The sequence below is a fragment of the Heptranchias perlo genome, chromosome 28, assembly GCF_035084215.1.
Source record: "Heptranchias perlo isolate sHepPer1 chromosome 28, sHepPer1.hap1, whole genome shotgun sequence".
NCBI classification, from domain to species: Eukaryota; Metazoa; Chordata; class Chondrichthyes; order Hexanchiformes; family Hexanchidae; genus Heptranchias; species Heptranchias perlo.
Genome location: NC_090352.1, coordinates 41,286,762 through 41,308,382, shown reverse-complemented (window position 1 = coordinate 41,308,382; position 21,621 = coordinate 41,286,762). Strand labels below are relative to the sequence as shown.

General features: G+C 44.8%; 1 protein-coding gene across 4 annotated transcripts in view; it reads left to right on the top strand.

The window, feature by feature from the left end:
* Positions 1 to 21,621, top strand: part of LOC137299297 (uncharacterized) — a 117,823-nt gene that overhangs the window by 6,633 nt on the left and 89,569 nt on the right. For 3 of the 4 annotated variants that reach the window (XM_067967961.1, XM_067967960.1, XM_067967963.1), the window contains exons 3-4: positions 11,223 to 11,365; positions 21,363 to 21,480. In XM_067967961.1, coding sequence (XP_067824062.1) covers positions 11,223 to 11,365; positions 21,363 to 21,480 — 261 coding nt within the window. The remainder of the gene's footprint in view (positions 1 to 11,222; positions 11,366 to 21,362; positions 21,481 to 21,621) is intronic. The other variant, XM_067967962.1, reaches the window with a different exon arrangement.

The window sequence follows — 21,621 nt, the reverse complement described above, 5'->3', positions numbered from 1 at the left end:
AGAGCAATCCAGCTAGTCCCATTCCCTTTCCCCGTAGCCCTGCAAATTTTTTCCCTTCAAATACTTATGCAATTCCCTTTTGAAGGCCACGATTGAATCTGCCTCCACCACCCCCTCAGACAGTGCATTCCAGATCCGAACCACTAGCTGCGTAAAAAAGTTTTTCCTCATGTCACCTTTGGTTCTTTTGCCAATCATCTTAAATCTGAGTCCTCTGGTTCTTGACCCTTCCGCCAACGGGAACAGTTTCTCTCTATTTACTCTGTCTAGACCCCTCATGATTTTGAGCACCTCTATCAAATCTCCTCGCAACCTTCTCTGCTCTAAGAAGAACAACCTCAGCTTCTCCTGTTTATCCACGTAACTGAAGTCCTCCATCCCTGGAATCATTCCAGTAAATCTTTTCTGCACCCTCTCTAAGGCCTTCACATCCTTCCTAAAGTGCGGTGCCCAGAATTGGACTCAATTCTCCAGTTGTGGCCGAACCAGTGTTTTATAAAGGTTCATCATAACTTCCTTGCTTACTCTATTTTGGAGCTGGAGCTGCGGGTGGATTCGCTGTGGAGCATCCGTGATGCTGAGACTATCGTGGATAGCACGTTCAGTGAGGTGGCCACACCGCAGGTAAAGATTCCGCAGGCAGAAAGGAAATGGGTGACCGCCAGACAGAGTAAAAGGACTAGGCAGGTAGAGCAGGAGTCCCCTGGGCCATCTCCCTCTCAAACAGATATACCGCTTTGGATACTGTTGGGGGAGATGGCTTATCAGAGGAAAGCAGCAAGAGCCAAGTTTGTGGAACCATGGGTGGCTCAGCTGCACAGGAGGGGAGGAAGAAGAGTGGCAGGGCAATATTGATAGGGGATTCAATTGTAAGGGGAACAGATAGGCGTTTCTGCGGCCGCAAACATGACTCCAGGATGGTATGTTGCCTCCCTGGTGCTAGGGTCAAGGATGTTGCGGAGCGGCTGCAGGACATTCTGGAGGGGGAGGGTGAACAGCCAGTAGTCGTGGTCCATATCGGTACCAACGAGATAGGTAAAAAAGGGATGAGGTCCTGCAAGGTGAATTTAAAGAGTTAGGAGATAAATTAAAAAGCACGACTTCAAAGGTAGTGATCTCAGGATTACGACCACTGCCACGTGCTAGTGAGTATAGCAACAGGAGAATAGACCAGATGAATGCGTGGCTGCAGGGATGGTGGAGGAGGGAGGGATTTAGATTCCTGGGACATTGGGACTGGTTCTGGGGAAGGTGGGACCTGTACAAGTGGGACGGGTTACACCCGAGCAGGACCAGGACCAGGACCAATGTCCTCGTGGGAGTGTTTGCTAGTGCTGTTGGGGAAGGTTTAAACTAGGATGGCAGGGGGATGGGAACCTGAGAGGGGAGTCAGAAGGAAATAAAGTTGAGAGCAGCAAGAGAGGGGAAGATCCAAGGGAAATTTACAATACAAATAGTACAAACAGTTGTTCAAGAACAAGTGAAAGGGAAAAGCATAGAGCAGCAGAAAGAAAGTGTACTTTAGACACTACAGATAAAGTGAAAACTAGAAGGTGTAAGGCGGTTAACCCAGCATCAAAGCTGAAGATCAGGTTAGGGTGTGTGGCCCAACTAAGAGTTCTATATACAAATGCACGGAGTATAAGGAATAAATTAAATGTACAGGTTCAAATTCAAATTGGAGGGTATGATATGATAGCTATCACCGAGACATGGCTGCAGGATGGTCAGGATTGGGAACTAAATATACCGGGATATAAGGTCCACAGGAGAGACAGGGAAAATGGAAGAGGGGGAGGAGTAGCCTTAATGATTAGAAATGAAATCACTTCAATGATAAAGGAGGATATAACGAGAGGTAAGCAGCCAACAGAGACCTTATGGGTTGAATTGAGAAATAGGAAAGGATCTAAGACTATAGTGGGAATTGTGTATAGGATGCCTGGCAGCAGCTCTGAAGTGCTAGATTGTATAAATGCAGAGATTAGACAAGCGTGTAAGAAATCCATAGTGGTCTTAATGGGGGACTTTAACCTTCACATAGATTGGGAAAAGCAGACTAGCAACTGTCAGAAAGGTAGTGAATTTCTTGAGTGTGTTCAGGATAGTTTTATAGAATCATAGAAGTTTACAACATGGAAACAGGCCCTTCGGCCCAACATGTCCAAGTCGCCCAGTTTATACCACTAAGCTAGTCCCAGTTGCCTGCACTTGGCCCATATCCCTCTATACCCATCTTACCCATGTAACTGTTCAAATGCTTTTTAAAAGACAAAATTGTACCCACCTCTACTACTGCCTCTGGCAGCTCATTCCAGACAGTCACCACCCTTTGAGTGAAAAAATTGCCTCTCTGGACCCTTTTGTATCTCTCCCCTCTCACCTTAAATCTATGCCCCCTCGTTATAGACTCCCCTACCTTTGGGAAAAGATTTTGACTATCTACCTTATCTATGCCCCTCATTATTTTATAGACTTCTATAAGATCACCCCTAAACCTCCTACTCTCCAGGGAAAAAAGTCTCAGTCTATCCAACCTCTCCCCATAAGTCAAACCATCAAGTCCTGGTAGCATCCTAGTAAATCTTTTCTGCACTCTTTCTAGTTTAATAATATCCTTTCTATAATAGGGTGACCAGAACTGTACACAGTATTCCAAGTGTGGCCTTACTAATGTCTTGTACAACTTCAACAAGACATCCCAACTCCTGTATTCAATGTTCTGACCAATGAAACCAAGCATGCTGAATGCCTTCTTCATCACCCTATCCACCTGTGACTCCACTTTCAAGGAGCTATGAACCAGTACTCCTAGATCTCTTTGTTCTATAACTCTCCCCAACGCCCTACCATTAACGGAGTAGGTCCTGGCCCGATTTGATCTACCAAAATGCATCACCTCACATTTATCTAAATTAAACTCCATCTGCCATTCATCGGCCCACTGGCCCAATTTATCAAGATCCCGTTGCAATCCTAGATAACCTTCTTCACTGTCCACAATGCCACCAATCTTGGTGTCATCTGCAAACTTACTAACCATGCCTCCTAAATTCTCATCCAAATCATTAATATAAATAACAAATAACAGCGGACCCAGCACCGATCCCTGAGGCACACCGCTGGTCACAGGCCTCCAGTTTGAAAAACAACCCTCTACAACCACCCACTGTCTTCTGTCGTCAATCCAATTTTGTATCCAATTGGCTACCTCACCTTGGATCCCATGAGATTTAACCTTATGTAACAACCTACCATGCGGTACCTTGTCAAAGGCTTTGCTAAAGTCCATGTAGACCACGTCTACTGCACAGCCCTCATCTATCTTCTTGGTTACCCCTTCAAAAAACTCAATCAAATTCGTGAGACATGATTTCCCTCTCACAAAACCATGCTGACTGTTCCGAATCAGTCCCTGCCTCTCCAAATGCCTGTAGATCCTGTCTCTCAGAATACCCTCTAACAACTTACCCACTACAGATGTCAGGCTCACCGGTCTGTAGTTCCCAGGCTTTTCCCTGCCGCCCTTCTTAAAGAAAGGCACAACATTTGCTACCCTCCAATCTTCAGGCACCTCACCTGTAGCTGTCGATGATTCAAATATCTCTGCAAGGGGACCCGCAATTTCCTCCCTAACCTCCCATAACGTCCTGGGATACATTTCATCAGGTCCCGTAGATTTATCTACCTTGATGCACGTTAAGACTTCCAGCACCTCCCTCTCTGTAATATGTACACTCCTCAAGATATCACTATTTATTTCCCCAAGTTCCCTAATATCCATGCCTTTCTCAACCGTAAATACCGATGCGAAATATTCATTTAGGATCTCACCCATCTCTTGTGGTTCCGCACATAGATGACCTTGTTGATCCTTAAGAGGCCCTACTCTCTCCCTAGTTACTCTTTTGCCCTTTATGTATTTGTAGAAGCTCTTTGGATTCTCCTTTGCCTTATCTGCCAAAGCAATCTCATGTCCCCTTTTTGCCCTCCTGATTTCTCTCTTAACTCTACTCCGGCAATCACCAGACTCTTCAAGGGATCCACTTGATCCCAGCTGCCTATGCATGTCATATGCCTCCTTCTTCTTTTTGACTAAGGCCTCAATCTCCCGAGACATCCAAGGTTCCCTACTTCTACCAGCCTTGCCCTTCACTTTATAAGGAATGTGCTTACTCTGCACCCTGATTAACACACTTTTGAAAGCCTCCCACTTACCAGACGTCCCTTTGCCTGCCAACAGACTCTCCCAATCAACTTCTGAAAGTTCCTGTCTAATACCATCAAAATTGGCCTTTCCCCAATTTAGAATTTTAACTTTTGGGCCAGACCTATCCTTCTCCATAGCTATCTTAAAACTAATGGAATTATGATCACTGGTCCCAAAGTGATCCCTCACTAACACTTCTGTCACCTGCCCTTCCTTATTTCCCAAGAGGAGGTCAAGTTTTGCCCCCTCTCTAGTCGGGCCATCCACATACTGAATGAGAAATTCCTCCTGAATACACTCAACAAATTTCTCTCCATCCAAGCCCCTAATGCTATGGCTGTCCCAGTCAATGTTGGGAAAGTTAAAGTCCCCTACTATTACCACCCTATTTTTCTTGCAGCTGTCTGTAATCTCCTTACATATTTGCTCCTCAATTTCCCATTGACTATTTGGGGGTCTGTAGTACAATCCTATCAAAGTGATCTCTCCCTTCTTATTTTTCAGTTCTACCCATATAGACTCAGTGGGCGAACCCTCGGATATATCCTCTCTCACTACTGCCGTGATGTTCTCCCTAATCAAGAACGCAACTCCCCCTCCTCTCTTACCTCCTGCTCTATCTTTCCTATAGCATCTGTACCCTGGAACATTGAGCTGCCAGTCCTGCCCCTCCCTTAGCCATGTTTCAGTAATAGCTATAACATCCCAGTCCCATGTACCCATCCGTGCCCTGAGTTCATCTGCCTTGCCCATCAGACTTCTTGCATTGAAATAAATGCAGTTTAATCTAGACTTCCCTTGGTCTTTGCCCTGCTTTCTCAGACCATCTGTCCGGTCATGTTCTGTACACTCTCCCTTACTGCCTTTTGTTTTCTACAGCAGTATGTCCTAGAGGCAACAAGGGGGCAAGCCATACTAGATTTAGTAATGAGTAATGAACTAGAGTTAGTTAACGGCTTAACTGTACGCAAACATCTATCCAATAGCAATCATAACATGATCGAGTTCAATGTAGTGTTTGAAAGGGAAAAAAGTGAGTCAGCTGCTCAGATTCTAGACTTGGGCAAGGCCGACTTCAAAGGGATGAGACAGAGACGGTCCACAGTAAACTGAGCAAACCTGTTAATGGGTAAAACGACTGATGATCAGTGGGAAATGTTTAAAGAAACATTTAACGTGATGCAGAATCGGTTTATACCCCTGAGGGGCAAGAACTCTACTTGCCAAAAAAACAGCCATGGACAACTAAAGAGGTAAGGGACAATATAAGACAGTATAAAACGTAAGGAAAGGGCATACAAAAAGGCAAAAAATGGCACAGATCCTGGCGAATGGGAAAGATACAAAGATCAACAAAGGGTCACAAAACAGATAGTAAGAGCTACAAAAAGAGAGTATGAAAAGAAACTTGCAACGGATATCAAAACCAATGCAAAGAACATTTATCGTTACATTAGGAAAAAGAGGGTGGTCAGGAGCAGTGTTGGCCCCTTAAAAACTGATAGTGGGGATATTGTCATTGACAATGGGGAAATGGCGGACATGTTGAACAATTACTTTGCATCAGTATTTACAGTTGAAAAAGAGGATAGCATGCCGGAAATCCCAAGAAAACTAATATTGAATTGGGGACAGGGACTCGATAAAATTAATAACAGTAATGAAAATAATAGCACTAAAGAGTGACAAATCCCCAGGACCAGATGGTTTCCATCCCAGGGTTTTAAAAGAAGTAGGTGAGCACATTGCAGATGCCCTAACTATAATCTTTCGAAGTTCTCTCGATTCAGGAACTGTCCCTCTGGATTGGAAAATTGCACATGTCACTCCACTTTTTAAGAAAGGAGAGAGAGGGAAACCAGGCAATTATAGACCAGTTAGCCTAACATCTGTTGTGGGGAAAATGCTGGAGTCTATAATTAAGGATAGGGTGACTGAACACCTCGAGAATTTTCAGTTAATCAGAGAGAGCCAGCATGGACTTGTGAAAGGTAGGTCGTGCCTGACAAACCTGATTGAATTTTTTGAAGAGGTGACTAAAGTAGTGGATAGGGGAATATCAATGGATGCTGATGACACAAAGATTGGTGGCATTGTAAGCAGTGTAGATGAAAACATAAAATTACAAAGTGATATTGATAGATTAGTTGAATGGGCAAAACTGTGGCAAATGGAATTCAATGTAGACAAATGTGAGGTCATCCACTTTGGATCAAAAAAGGATAGAACAGGGTACTTTCTAAATGGTAAAAAGTTAAAAACAGTGGATGTCCAAAGTGACCTAGTAGTTCAGGTACATAGATCATTGAAGTGTCATGAACAGGTGCAGAAAACAATCAAGAAGGCTAATGGAATGCTGGCCTTTATATCTAGAGGACTGGAGTACAAGGGGGCAGAAGTTATGCTGCAGCTATACAAAACCCTGGTTAGACCGCACCTGGAGTACTGTGAGCAGTTGTGGGCACCGCACCTTCGGAAGGACATATTGGCTTTGGAGGGAGTGCAGGGTAGGTTTACTAGAATGATACCCGAACTTCAAGGGTTAAGTTACGAGGAGAGATTACAGAAATTGGGGTTGTATTCTCCAGAGTTTCGAAGGTTAAGGGGTGTTCTGATCGAAGTTTATAAGATATTAAAGGGAACGGATAGGGTGGAGAGAGAGAAACTATTTCTGCTGGTTGGGGATTCTAGTAGTAGGGGGCACAGTCTAAAAATTAGAGCCAGACCTTTCAGGAGCGAGATTAGAAAACATTTCTACATACAAAGGGTGATAGAAGTTTGGAACTCTCTTCCGCAAATGGCAATTGATAGTAGCTCAATTGCTAAATTTAAAGCTGAGATAGATAGCTTTTTGGCAATCAAAGGTATTAAGGGATATGGGCCAAAGGCGGGTATATGGAGTTAGATCACAGATCAGTCATGATCTTACCAAATGGCGGAACAGGCACGAGGGGCTGAATGGCCTACTCATGTTCCTGTGTTCTATGCCTCTACTTATAAAGCCCCGATCCCGTATACTTTTTTTAACAGCTTTCTCATCCTGCCCAGCCACTTTCAACAATTTGTGCACAAATACCCCCAGGTCTCTCTGTTCCTGCACCCCCTTTAGAATTGTACTCTTTAGTTCATATTGTCTCTCCTCGTTCTTCATATCAAAATGTATCACTTTGCACTTCTCTGGCTTAAATTTCATCTGCCATGTGTCCGCCCATTCCACCAACCTGTCTATGTCCTCTTGAAGTCTATCACTATCCTCCTCACTGTTCACTACACTTCCAAGTTTTATGTCATCTGCAAATCTTGAAATTGTGCCTTGTACACCCAAGTCCAAGTCATTAATATATATCAAGAAAAGCAGTGGTCCTAGTACCGACCCCTGAGGAACATCACTGTATACCTTCCTCTAGTCTGAGAAACAACCTTTCACCGCTATTCTCAGTTTCCTGTCACTTAGCCAATTTCGTATCCATGCTGCCATTGCACCTTTTATTCCCTGGGCTTCAACTTTGCTGACAAGCCTATTATGCGGCACTTTATCAAACGCCTTTTGGAAGTCCACCACATCAATCGCATTGCCCTCATCTACCCTCTCTGTTACCTCTTCAAAAAATCAATCAAGTTAGTTAAACACGATTTGCACTTAATAAATCCGTGCTGGCTTTCCTTAATTAATCCATACTTGTCCAAGTGACTGTTAATTTTCATAGAATCATAGAAAATTACGGTGCAGAAGGAGGCCATTTGGCTCATCATGTCCGTGCCGGCCGAAAAAGAGCTATCCAGCTTAATCCCACTTTCCAGCACTTGGTCCGTAGCTATGTAGGTTGAGGCACTTCATGTGCACATCCAAGTACTTTTTAAATGAGTTGAGGGTTTCTGCCTCTACCACCCTTTCAGGCAGTGAGTTCCAGATCACCACCGCCCTCTGGGTGAAAAAAATTCTCCTCAGCTCCCCTCTAATCCCTCTACCAATTACTTTAAATCTATGCCCCCTGGTCACTGACCCCTCTGCTAAGGGAAATAAGTCCTCCCTATCCACTCTAGTCCCGTCATAATTTTATATACCTCATTTAAATCTCCCCTCAGCCTCCTTTGTTCCAAAGAAAACAACCCCAGCCTATCCAATCTTTTCTCACAGCTAAAATTCTCCAGCCCTGACAACATCCTCGTAAATCTCCTCTGTACCCTCTCTCGTGCAATCACATCTTTCCTGTAATGTGGTGACGAGAACTGTACGCAGTACTCAAGCTGTGGCCTAACCAATGTTTTATACAGTTCTAGCATAACTTCCCTGCTCTTATATTCTATGCCTCGACTAATAAAGGAAAGTATCCAGAAAGCCTTTTTAACCACCTTACCTACCTGTCCTGCTACCTTCAGGGATCTGTGGACATGCACTCCAAGGTCCCTCTGTTCCTCTCAGTATCCTCCCATTTATTGTGTATTCCCTTGCCTTGTTTGCCCTTCCCAAATGCATTACGTCACACTTTTTTGGACTGAATTCCATTTGCCACTTTTCTGCCCACCTGACCAGTCCATTGATATCTTCCCGGATTATCGTTTCTAAAAGTTTCCCCTCCATCGAGGTTAAACTGACTGGCCTGTGGTTGCTAGGTTTATCCTTACACCCGTTTTTGAACAAGGGTGTAACATTTGCAACCAGAGGCCTGTGCGGGGAATCTGTTGTGACTTTACCACTGGACCAACCTAGGGAAGGGGAGTCAGGGCTAGAAGAGGCTCAAAAAGGTAAGTTTTTTTGACTTTCCTTGTGGGGTCTGGATGAGCAGGCACATTTCTCCGCACCCCACAAGGAAAGTTTAGGCCGCCCCTGCCCCGAGCTTCCATCCATGCCCCCACCCTGATGGTGAGGCCCTCCCGAACTCCCTCCCCGATGGCAGCCAACTGCTGCTTCCCACAGGTTTCGGGTGGGAGACTGACTGAGGCAATGCAAATGAGGCCCGACAATTAAATCTCCCGGACTTCATGCTGCCGAAGTCGGGACAGTTTGCTGCCCGCCTCAGCCCCCACTCACCCAACTCCTGCCCCATGTTAAAATCGGGGCTATAATGTCTACAATTATAACAGAGGATGGATGTTCACTGGTGCTAAACAGAAGATCTATAACTCACATTGTCATTCAGTAAAATACCTCCACTCTAAATAACTGCCATTCTTTCCAGTGATGTCTGGTAACTATACAAGCACAAGGTTTTCTTTTTGTTTGAAGCCTGTGTTCTGGGCACTGTCAGCTTTTGTACAGAATTCGGTAGATCTGAGCGAAAAAGCACTCTGTATGTTGATGTACCTTCGGCCTAGAATAGGAAGTGGGTTCACAGAAATATAAACAGAAAATGCTGGAAATACTCAGCAGGTCAGGCAGCATCTGAGGAGAAAACAACAGAGTTAACATTTCAGGCTGATAACCTTTCATCAGAACTGGAAGAAGTAAAGATTTAACAGTTTTAAGCAAGTACAGAGGCAGGGAAAGGGGGGGGGGAGGAAAGAACAAAAGGGAAGGTCTGTGAAAGGGTGGAGGGCAGGAGTGATTAAAGGACAAAAGGGATGATGATGCAAGGCAAAGAGGGTGGTAATGGGACAAGTAAAGAACCGAAAGATGGGTCTAGAGGAGCTGTAAATGGCAAGAGCGGAACCATTACTAGGATCTTTGTCTGAAAAAATGGGAGCAGTGGTTATGATCTGAAATTATTGAAATCATTAATGAGTCCAAATGGTTGTAAAGGGCCTAATCGAAAGATGAGGTGCTGTTCCTCGAGCTTCTGTCGAGCTCCATTGTAACAGTGTAGGATGCTGAGGACAGAGGTCAGAGTGGGAGTGGGATGGAGAATTAAAATGGCAAGCGAACGGAAGCTCAAGGTCATGCTTGCGGACTGAGCGGAGGTGTTCAGCAAAGCGATCATCCAATCTGCGCTTGATCTCCCCACTGCAGAGGAGACCGCATTGTGAGCAGCAATTACAGAAAACTGTGACGGAAATGGCAGAGGATGATCCGTTGAATGTGGAGGTTGGTAGGATGGAAGCTGAGGACAAGGGACACCCTATCGTGGTTCTGGGAGGGAGGAGAAGGGGTGAGGTCAGATGTGCGGGAAATGGGACGGACACGGCCGAGGGCCCTGTCAACCACATTGGGGGGAATCCTCGTTTGAGGATAAAGGATGACATCGGAAGCACTGATGTGGAAGGTGGCATCGTCATCATTTTTGCACCTTGTTAGCTGCTGATTATAGTACAGTGTGATACTTGGGAAGAAGTTGATGCCTTACTCTTGGCTAGAAAATAGAGAAAATAACTACAGAATTGGAATTAAGAGGAAAAAGAAAACAGATTAATCTGCTGTGGTGTGTGTAAGATGCTGGCATTCTTCCCAAAGTAGTCTGAAACTGAAAAGGATCATTCACAATGGCTGCACTTTCCACTTCATCAGGGTTGGTAATTCTAGACAATATTTGACATCTAGGATTATGGATAGGAGGGGCAAGACAGCCATTGCTCCCACCCTTTCCGCCACACATCAGCATGCTTCGGTTCCCTTCCCCCCCCCCCCCCCCCCCACCCAAGTAAGGTCTGAGGTCTTTAATCTCAGACTCCAGCCACACAATGTGGGGGAGGGGAAGAGAAAAAGTCAGATGGAATGTCTCCACAAGTCACACCCATACAGCAGGCTGGCAGCCATCAGCAGCATTGGCAGTGATCTAGGAGCAGGCTGCCTATCGCTCATGTGCAGGAGCTGCCTGCCCGAGGTAGGGATCCATCGATGGAGCCTGAGGGAATCCAGTGAGGAGGGAAAAAAGAGGGTACCCTCATAAGTGAGCACGTGCTCTCAAAAGAAAAAAATGCAGATCAAAGGCATGTTCCAATTTCACTCCAAGCCTTCTCATTATCATTATGAAACTTGCGTAGCACCAAATCACTATTTGGGTTTTGCATAAGGTTTATTTTACTCGAAAAATAACTTTGTATTATTCGCAACCAATATTTTCCTTACACCCTTTAGGAAACACCTACAGAGCACTCATGAGTCAGATAAATTCTTCCTTGGAGGAACAGATTGGCAGCCAGCTCACTGGCAAAATACAGGAAAGTGAAACACTGCAAACTAAGAGTGAGACAGTTCTGAGTCACATCCAAGATGGAGCGGTGGGTTTGTTACCTTTGTTATCCATTTTTGATTTCAATCCACCTGGGCAAGATCCCTTTTTAACTCACTGAAATTAGCCTGCCTCCAGTTAAGTATTTTCACATTTGATTGTTCCCTGTCCTTTTCCATAACTATTCTAAACCCAATGCCTTTCCTTTGTTCTCCCTTTTCATCTCGAATTGACCCTACCCTTTCTTTAAGTATTCTTATACTTTTATGTGTTTATAAGACCCTTTACTGTTTTCCTGTATGTTGCCTGCCAGTCTTTCTTCATACCCTCGAAGTCTCTCTAATCTTTATTCTTCTCCCCCTCTATATTATCTATATACTGCTCCATTTTCTTAGTTTTTTTAGCCCCACAATGACATATGCCTCTTTTTTAAGTTTAATTTTAATTTCTCAACTCATCCAAGAAACTCAGCTTCTGCTGCACCCTTTTTATGTCTTGTGGGAATATATCTAGATTGTATCTCAAACATCTCCTGTTTAAGCATTTCCCATTGTTTTATCTACCAGTTTTTCTTTCCAATTTATCTGAGCTAGTTCCTTTTTTATCTTTTTAAATTGGCATTTTTCCATTATTTTTTTATTACTTTTGTCATTATTTATTATGTTCAGATGCAGAGTTTTTAAAAATTGCTAATTTTCACATTTTTGTGCTAAGCCCATTTAATCGTTCACACATTAACTCGATCTCTACAAACAATTCATTGTACATACAAATGATTAAAGACTTCCAATTGGTGATGTTACTCAATGGCATTTGAAAGTATATTTAAATATGTTCTGAGGTGCTTTATAAAGCATACAACTACATAGTGATGCTTCAGTCAGGATTTTGAATAAAAGCATATTATGCTTGTGTCATATTATGCTTGACCAGATGGGTCAAAAAAGGCCCATGGGATCCAAGGGAATGTGGCAAATTGGATCCAAAATTGGCTCAGTCGCAGGAAGCAAAGGGTAAAAGTCGACGGGTGTTTTTGCGGCTGGAAGGCTGTTTCCAGTGGGGTGCCGCAGGACTCAGTACTAGATCCTTTGCTTTTTGTGGTATACATTAATGATTTGGACTTAAACATAGGGGGCATGATTAAGAAATTTGCGGATGACACAAAGATAGGCCGTGTGGTTGATGGTGAGGAGGAAAGCTGTAGACTGCAGGAAGATATCAATGGACTGGTCAGATGGGCAGAAAAGTGGCAAATGGAGTTCAATCCGGAGAAGTGTGAGGTAATGCATTTGGGGAGAGCAAACAAGGCAAGGGAATACACAATAAATGGGAAGATTCTGAGAGGTGTAGAGGAAGTGAGGGACCTTGGAGTGCATGTCCACGGATCCCTGAAGGTAGCAGGACAGGTAGATAAGGTGGTTAAGAAGGCTTATGGAATACTTTCCTTTATTAGCTGAGGCATAGAATATAAAAGCAGGAATGTTATGCTGGAACTGTTTAAAACACTAGTTAGGCTGCAGCTTGAGTACTGCGCACAGTTCTGGTCACCACATTATAGGAAGGATGTAATTGCACTAGAGAGGGTGCAGAGGAGATTTATGAGAATGTTGCCAGGACTGGAGAATTTTAGCTATGATGACAGATTGGATAGGTTGGGGTGGTTTTCCTCGGAACAGAGGAGGCTGAGGGGTGATTTGATTGAGGTGTACAAAATTATGAGGGGCCTAGATAGAGTGGATAGGAAGGACCTATTTCCCTTAGCGATTGGTAGAAGGATTAGAGCGAAGATGAGGAAAATTTTTTTTCACCCAGAGGGTGGTGGGGGTGTGAAACTCACTGCCTGAGAGGGTGGTAGAGGTAGAAACCCTCAACTCATTTAAAAAATACCTGAATGTGCACCTGTAGAGCCGAGATCTGCAGGGCTACAGACCAGATGCGGGAAAGTTGGATTAGGCTGGGTGGCTCGTTTCTCAGCCGGCACAGACACGATGGGCTGAATGGCCTCCTTCTGTGCTTAAATTTGTTCTGTTTTGGATGACAAAATCTTAAAATAAAAAAAACTTTACATCCCAGCAACATGTTGTATTGATTGTCTAAATATAAATTAATAGGAGCTGTATTCAAACTAAACAGAAAGGAAAGAGCTCATAGTACCATAGTATGTATAGCACAGGAGGAGGCCATTTGGCCCATCGTGCCTGTGCTGGCTCTTTGAAAGAGCTACACAATTAGTCCCATCCCCCTGCTCATTTCCCATAGCCCTGTAAATTTTTTCCCTTCAACTATTTATCCAATTCCCTTTTGAAAGTTACTATTGAATCTGCTTCCACCACCCTTTCAGGCAATGTATGCCAGATCATTACAACTGGCTGCGTAAAAAAAATGTTTCCTCATGTCACCTCTGGCTCTTTTGCCGATCACCTTAAATCTGTGTCCTCTGGTTACCAACCCTTCTGCCACTGGAAATAGTTTCTTCTTATTGACTCTGTCAAAACCGTTCATGATTTTGAACAACTCTATCAAATCTCCCTTAATCTTCTCTGTTCTAAGTAGAACAACCCCAGCTTCTCCAGTCTCTCTACATAACTGAAGTCCCTCATCCCTGGCACCATTCTAGTAAATCTCTTCTATTCCCTCTCTAAGGCCTTGACATCCTTCCTAAAGTGTGGTGCCCAGAATTGAACACAATACTCCAGCTGAGGCCAATCCAGTGTTTTATAAAGATTTAGCATAACTTCCTTGCTTTTGTACTCTATGCCTCTATTAATAAAGCCCCAGATCCCGTATGCCTTTTTAACAACCTTCGCAACTTGTCCTGTCACCTTCAAAAATTTATGTATGTGCACCCCACGTCTCTCTGTTCCTACACCCCCTTTAAAATTGTACCATTTAGTTTATATTGCCTCTCCTCATTCTTCCTACCAAAATGCATCACTTCACACCTCTCTGCATTAAATTTCACCTGCCATGTCAAAAGCAAAATACTACGGATGCTGGAAATCTGAGATAAAAACAGAAAATGCTGGAAAAGCTCAGCAAGTCATGCAGCATCTATGGAGAAGGAAACAGAGTTGACGTTTCAAATCCAAGACTTTTTGTCAGAACTGGAAGATGTTAAAGAGTTAACAGTTTTTAAGTGAGTACAGAGCCAGGGAAAGGGAGGGAAGGGAGGGGAGGGAAGGAAAGAACAAAAGGGAAGGTCTGTGATAGGGTAGAGGGCAAGAGTGACTAAATGACAAACGGGATGATGGTCCAAGGCAAGGAGGGTGATAATGGGACAAGTTAAGAAACAAAAGATGGGTCGAGAGGAGCTGTAAACGGCAAAAGCTGAACCATAATCAGCAGCTGCAGTCCAAAAAAAAATAATGGGAGCAGTGGTTAGGGTCTGAAGTTATTGAAATCAATGTTGAGTCCGGAAGGTTGTACGGTATGTCTGTTACTATCCTCCACATTGTTTACTACATTCCGAGTTGCAAACTTTGAATTTATACCCTCTATATCCAAGTCCAGGTCATTAATATATATCAAAAAGTTCATGTATCTCATATTACAGGAGCTGGGATAGCAACGGACGAGGACAGTAGCTTTATGAGTAAACCTGGTGAAGCGACAACTCAGGACTACATGCATGCGAAACAGCGGAAGCAACGTGCTATAGGCAGAGCTAGGCGATTCCACAACCAATGGATCAGATCAAAGCTCTGCAGTCCTGCCACATCCAGTCATAAATGGTGGTGGACAATTAAACAACTAACTGGAGGAGGAGGCTCCGTGATACAGAGTGGAGCTACAATAGGGGGTGATGTGCAGCCATATATAGAGAAAAAAAACAAGTCAGCTTGGAAGACAGGGCAAATATGTGAGGGCAAGGCTGGATGGCATCTATTTTAATGCAAGGAGTCTTGCGAATATGGTGGATGAACTGAAGGTGTTGATAAACACATGGGAGTATGATATTGTTGCTGTCACAGAGACATGGTTGAGGGAGGGGCAAGACTGGCAGCTCAATATTCCGGGGTACAGAATCTTCAGGCGAGACAGAGGGGGAGGTATAAGAGGAGGGGGGGTCGCAATATTAATTAAAGAATCAATTACTGCCATAAGGAGGGATGATATATTAGCAGGTTCTTCTAATGAGGCCATATGGGTGGAGCTTAAAAACAAAAAGGGGGCAAGCACTTTGATGGGAGTGTACTATAGGCCCCCAAACAGTCAGGGGGAGATAGAGGAACAGATATGTAGGCAAATCTCAGAAAAATGTGCAAATAATAGGGTAATAATAGTGGGGGATTTCAACTTCCCCAATATTAACTGGGATACTCAGAGTGTAAAAGGCTTAGAGGGTACAAAATTCTTAACGTGCATCCAGGAGAGCTTTTTGAGCCAGCATGTAGAAAGTCCTACAAGAGAGGGGGCGGTACTGGACCTAATTCTAGGGAATGTGGCCAGCCAAGTGGAAGAAGTGCGAGTAGGTGAGCACTTTGGTGACAGTGACCATAATTCGGTGAGATTTAAGGTGGTCATGGAAAAGGACAGGGAGGGGCCGGAAATAAAGGTTCTAAATTGGGGGAAGGCCGATTTTAATAGGATAAGGCAGGATCTGGCCAAAATGGACTGGGATCAGCTGCTTGTAGGAAAATCCGCATCGGAGCAATGGGAGTCTTTCAGAAGGGAGATTGAGACCATACAATGGCAACATGTTCCCGTAAAGGTCAAGGGTGGTTCCAAGAACTCCAGGGAACCTTGGATGTCAGGGGATATACGAGAATGGATTAGGAAAAAAAGGAGGGCTTTTGGCAGATACAAAAGGCTAAAGACGGAGGAAGCCCTAGAGGAGTACAAAAAGTGCAGGGGGATACTTAAAAAAGAAATTAGGAGATCAAGGAGGGGCCATGAAATAACACTGGCGAGCAAAATAAAGGAAAATCCTAAGATGTTTTATAAGTATATTAAGGGTAAGAGGATGACTAGGGAAAAAATAGGGCCCATTAGGGACAAAAATGGCAATCTGTGTGTGGAGCCGGCAGATGTAGGAGGGGTTCTAAATGAATTTTTTGCATCTGTTTTCACTATGGAGAAGGACGATGTAGACATAGAAATACGGCAGGGGGACTGTGATATACTCGAACATATTAACATCGAGCGGGAGGAGGTATTGGCGGTTTTAGCAGGCCTAAAAATGGATAAATCCCCAGGCCCGGACGAAATGTATCCCAGGCTACTGTGTGAGGCAAAGGAGGAGATTGCGGGGGCTCTGACACATATATTCAGAACCTCTCTGGCCACAGGGGATGTGCCAGAGGACTGGAGAACCGCTAATGTAATACCATTATTCAAGAAGGGGAGTAGGGAAAAACCGGGGAACTACAGGCCAGTGAGCCTAACATCAGTGGTAGGAAAATTATTGGAAAAAATTCTGAAGGACAAAATTAGTCTCCACTTGGAGAAGCAAGGATTAATCAGGGATAGTCAACATGGCTTTGTCAAGGGAAGATCATGTCTGACTAATTTGATTGAATTTTTTGAGGGGGTGACTAGGCGTGTGGATGAGGGTAACGCAGTGGATGTGGTATACATGGATTTCAGTAAGGCCTTCGATAAAGTCCCCCACAGGAGACTGGTCAAGAAGGTACGAGCCCATGGAATCCAGGGTGCCTTGGCACTTTGGATACAAAACTGGCTTAGTGGCAGAAGGCAGAGGGTGATGGTCGAAGGTTGTTTTTGTGACTGGAAGCCTGTGGCCAGTGGGGTACCACAGGGATCGGTGCTGGGTCCCTTGCTGTTTGTGGTCTACATTAATGACTTGGATATGAATGTAAAAGGTATGATCAGTAAGTTCGCTGATGATACAAAAATTGGTAGGGTGGTAAATAGCGAGGAGGATAGCCTCAGTCTGCAGGACGATATAGATGGGTTGGTCAGATGGGCGGAACAGTGGCAAATGGAATTTAACCCGGAAAAGTGCGAGGTGATGCACTTTGGAGGGACTAACAAGGCAAGGGAATACACAATGAATGGGAGGACCCTAGGCAAGACAGAGGGTCAGAGGGATCTTGGTGTGCAAGTTCACAGATCCCTGAAGGCGGCGGAACAGGTAGATAAGGTGGTAAAGAAGGCATATGGGATACTTGCCTTTATTAGCCGAGGCATAGAATATAAGAGCAAGGAGGTTATGATGGAGCTGTATAAAACACTGGTTAGGCCACAGCTGGAGTACTGTGTGCAGTTCTGGTCGCCACACTACAGGAAGGATGTGATCGCTTTGGAGAGGGTGCAGAGGAGATTCACCAGGATGTTACCAGGGCTGGAGCGCTTCAGCTATGAAGAGAGACTGAGAAGATTGGGTTTGTTTTCCTTGGAGCAGAGGAGGCTGAGGGGGGACATGATTGAGGTGTACAAAATTATGAGGGGCACAGATAGGATGGATACTAAGGAGCTTTTTCCCTTCGTTGAGGGTACTATAACAAGGGGACATAGATTCAAGGTAAAAGGCGGGAGGTTTAGAGGGGATTTGAGAAAGAACTTTTTCACCCAGAGGGTGGTTGGAGTCTGGAACTCACTGCCTGAAAGGGTTGTGGAGGCAGGAACCCTCACAACATTCAAGAAGCATTTGGATGAGCACTTGAAATGCCATAGCATACAAGGCGACGGACCAAATGCTGGAATATGGGATTAGAGTAGACAGGGCTGATGGCCGGCGCGGACACGATGGGCCGAAGGGCCTCTATCCGTGCTGTATAACTCTATGACTCTATGACTCTATCTCCATCCTCAATGATGGCAGGGTCCAGCACGTGAGTGCAAAAGACAAGGCTGAAGCGTTTGCAACCATCTTCAGCCAGAAGTGCCAAGTGGATGATCCATCTCGGCCTCCTCCCGATATCCCCACCTTTACAGAAACCAGTCTTCAGCCAATTCGATTCATTCCACGTGATATCAAGAAACGGCTGAGTACACTGGATACAGCAAAGGCTATGGGCCCCGACAACATCCCGGCTGTAGTGCTGAAGACTTGTGCTCCAGAACTAGCCGCGCCTCTAGCCAAACTGTTCCAGTACAGCTACAACACTGGCATCTACCCGACAATGTGGAAAATTGCTCAGGTATGTCCTGCCCACAAAAAGCAGGACAAATCCAATCCGGCCAATTACCGCCCCATCAGTCTACTCTCAATCATCAGCAAAGTGATGGAAGGTGCGTCGACAGTGCGATCAAGCGACACTTACTCACCAATAACCTGCTCACCGATGCTCAGTTTGAGTTCCGCCAGGACCAGTCGGCTCCAGACCTCATTACAGCCTTGTTCCAAACATGGACAAAAGAGCTGAATTCCAGAGGTGAGGTGAGAGTGACTGCCCTTGACATCAAGGCAGCATTTGACCGAGTGTGGCACCAAGGAGCCCTAGTAAAATTGAAGTCAATGGGAATCAGGGGGAAAACACTCCAGTGGCTGGAGTCCATACCTAGCACAAAGGAAGATGGTAGTGGATGTTGGAGGCCAATCATCTCAGCCCCAGACATTGCTGCAGGAGTTCCTCAGGGCAGTGTCCTAAGGCCAACCATCTTCAGCTGCTTCATCAATGACCTTCCCTCCTTCATAAGGTCAGAAATGGGGATATTCGCTGATGGTTGCACAGTGTTCAGTTCCATTCGCAACCCCTCAAATAATGAAGCAGTCCAAGCCCGCATGCAGCAAGACCTGGATAACATCCAGGCTTGGGCTCATAAGTGGCAAGTAACATTCGCGCCAGACAAGCACCAGGCAATGACCATCTCCAACAAGAGGGAGTCTAACCACCTCCCCTTGACATTCAACGGCATTACCATTGCCGAATCCCCCAACATTAACATCCTGGGGGTCACCATTGACCAGAAACTTAACTGGACCAGCCAAGATTGGAGGCTGGCAAATGTTGTGCCTTTGTTTAAGAAAGGCGGCAGGGAAAAGCCTGGGAACTACAGACCGGTGAGCCTGACATCTGTAGTGGGTAAGTTGTTAGAGGGTATTCTGAGAGACAGGATCTACAGGCATTTGGAGAGGCAGGGACTGATTCGGAACAGTCAGCATGGTTTTGTGAGAGGAAAATCATGTCTCACGAATTTGATTGAGTTTTTTGAAGGGGTAACCAAGAAGATAGATGACGGCTGTGCAGTAGATGTGGTCTACATGGACTTCAGCAAAGCCTTTGACAAGGTACCACATGGTAGGTTGTTACATAAGGTTAGATCTCACGGGATCCAAGGTGAGGTAGCCAATTGGATACAAAATTGGATTGACGACAGAAGACAGAGGGTGGTTGTAGAGGGTTGTTTTTCAAACTGGAGGCCTGTGACCAACGGTGTGCCTCAGGGATCGGTGCTGGGTCTGCTGTTATTTGTTATTTATATTAATGATTTGGATGAGAATTTAGGAGGCATGGTTAGTAAGTTTGCAGATGACACCAAGATTGGTGGCATTGTGGACAGTGAAGAAGGTTATCTAGGATTGCAACGGGATCTTGATAAATTGGGCCAGTGGGCCGATGAATGGCAGATGGAGTTTAATTTAGATAAATGTGAGGTGATGCATTTTGGTAGATCGAATCGGGCCAGGACCTACTCCGTTAATGGTAGGGCGGTGGGGAGAGTTATAGAACAAAGAGATCTAGGAGTACAGGTTCATAGCTCCTTGAAAGTGGAGTCACAGGTGGATAGGGTGGTGAAGAAGGCATTCAGCATGCTTGGTTTCATTGGTCAGAACATTGAATACAGGAGTTGGGATGTCTTGTTGAAGTTGTACAAGACATTAGTAAGGCCACACTTGGAATACTGTGTACAGTTCTGGTCACCCTATTATAGAAAGGATATTATTAAACTAGAAAGAGTGCAGAAAAGATTTACTAGGATGCTACCGGGACTTGATGGTTTGACTCATAGGGAGAGGTTGGATAGACTGAGACTTTTTTCCCTGGAGAGTAGGAGGCTTCGGGGTGATCTTATAGAAGTCTATAAAATAATGAGGGGCATAGATAAGGTAGATAGTCAAAATCTTTTCCCAAAGGTAGAGGAGTCTATATCGAGGGGGCATAGATTTAAGGTGAGAGGGGAGAGATACAAAAGGGTCCAGAGGGGCAATTTTTTCACTCAAAGGGTGGTAAGTGTCTGGAACGAGCTGCCAGAGGCAGTAGTGGAGGCGGGTACAATTTTGTCTTTTAAAAAGCATTTGGACAGTTACATGGATAAGATGGGTGTAGAGGGATATGGGCCAAGTGCAGGCAATTGGGACTAGCTTAGTGGTATAATCTGGGCGACTTGGACATGTTGGGCCGAAGGGCCTGTTTCCATGTTGTAAACTTCTATGATTCTATGACTCTCTATAAATACTGTGGCTACAAGAGCAGGTCAGAGGCTAGGTATTCTGCGGTGAGTGACTCACCTCCTGACTCCCCAAAGCTTTTCTAGCATCCACAAGGCACAAGTCAGGAGTGTGATGGAATTCTCTCCACTTGCCGGGATGAGTGCAGCTCCAACAACACTTAAGAAGCTCGACACCATCCAGGACAAAGCAGCCCACTTGATTGGCACACTATGCACCATCCTGAACATTCAATCCCTTCACCACCGGCGCACCGTGGCTGCAGTGTGTACCATCTACAGGATGCACTGCAGCAACTTGCCAAGGCTTCTTTGATAGCACCTCCCAAACCCACGACCTGTACCACCTAGAAGGACAAGGGCAGCAGGCACATAGGAATAACACCACCCGCACGTTCCCCCCCAAGTCACACACCATCCCGACTTGGAAATATATCGCCGTTCCTTCATCATCGCTGGGTCAAAATCCTGGAACTCCCTTCCTAGCACTGTGGGAGAACCTTCACCACACGGACTGCAGCGGTTCAAGAAGGCGGCTCACCACCACCTTCTCAAGGGCAATTATGGATGGGCAATAAATGCTGGCCTTGCCAGCGACACCACATCCCATGAATGAATAAAAAAAACACTAGTACATTTAATTTGTGATAAAGATATCTTTCACCTGATAAAGATTTGTTTTTCCTTTTTAGGTGACTCTATTACAGAAATGGCCAGACATGAAATCCAAACTACATATTTTGTTCAACCACATTTTGCCACCAGACTTGAGAAAGCTCACCTGGAGTCTTTGTCTGTCTAACACAAAAGGTAACAATGGAGGGAAGATAGTCCTATTTAAGGGAATGACTTGCATTAGCTAATTAATACAGAAATTCAGTGAGATTATCTGCTGAAGACCTGAGCGCATTCATATGACAATAGCACATGTTTATGGTCTCGATGTGTTTT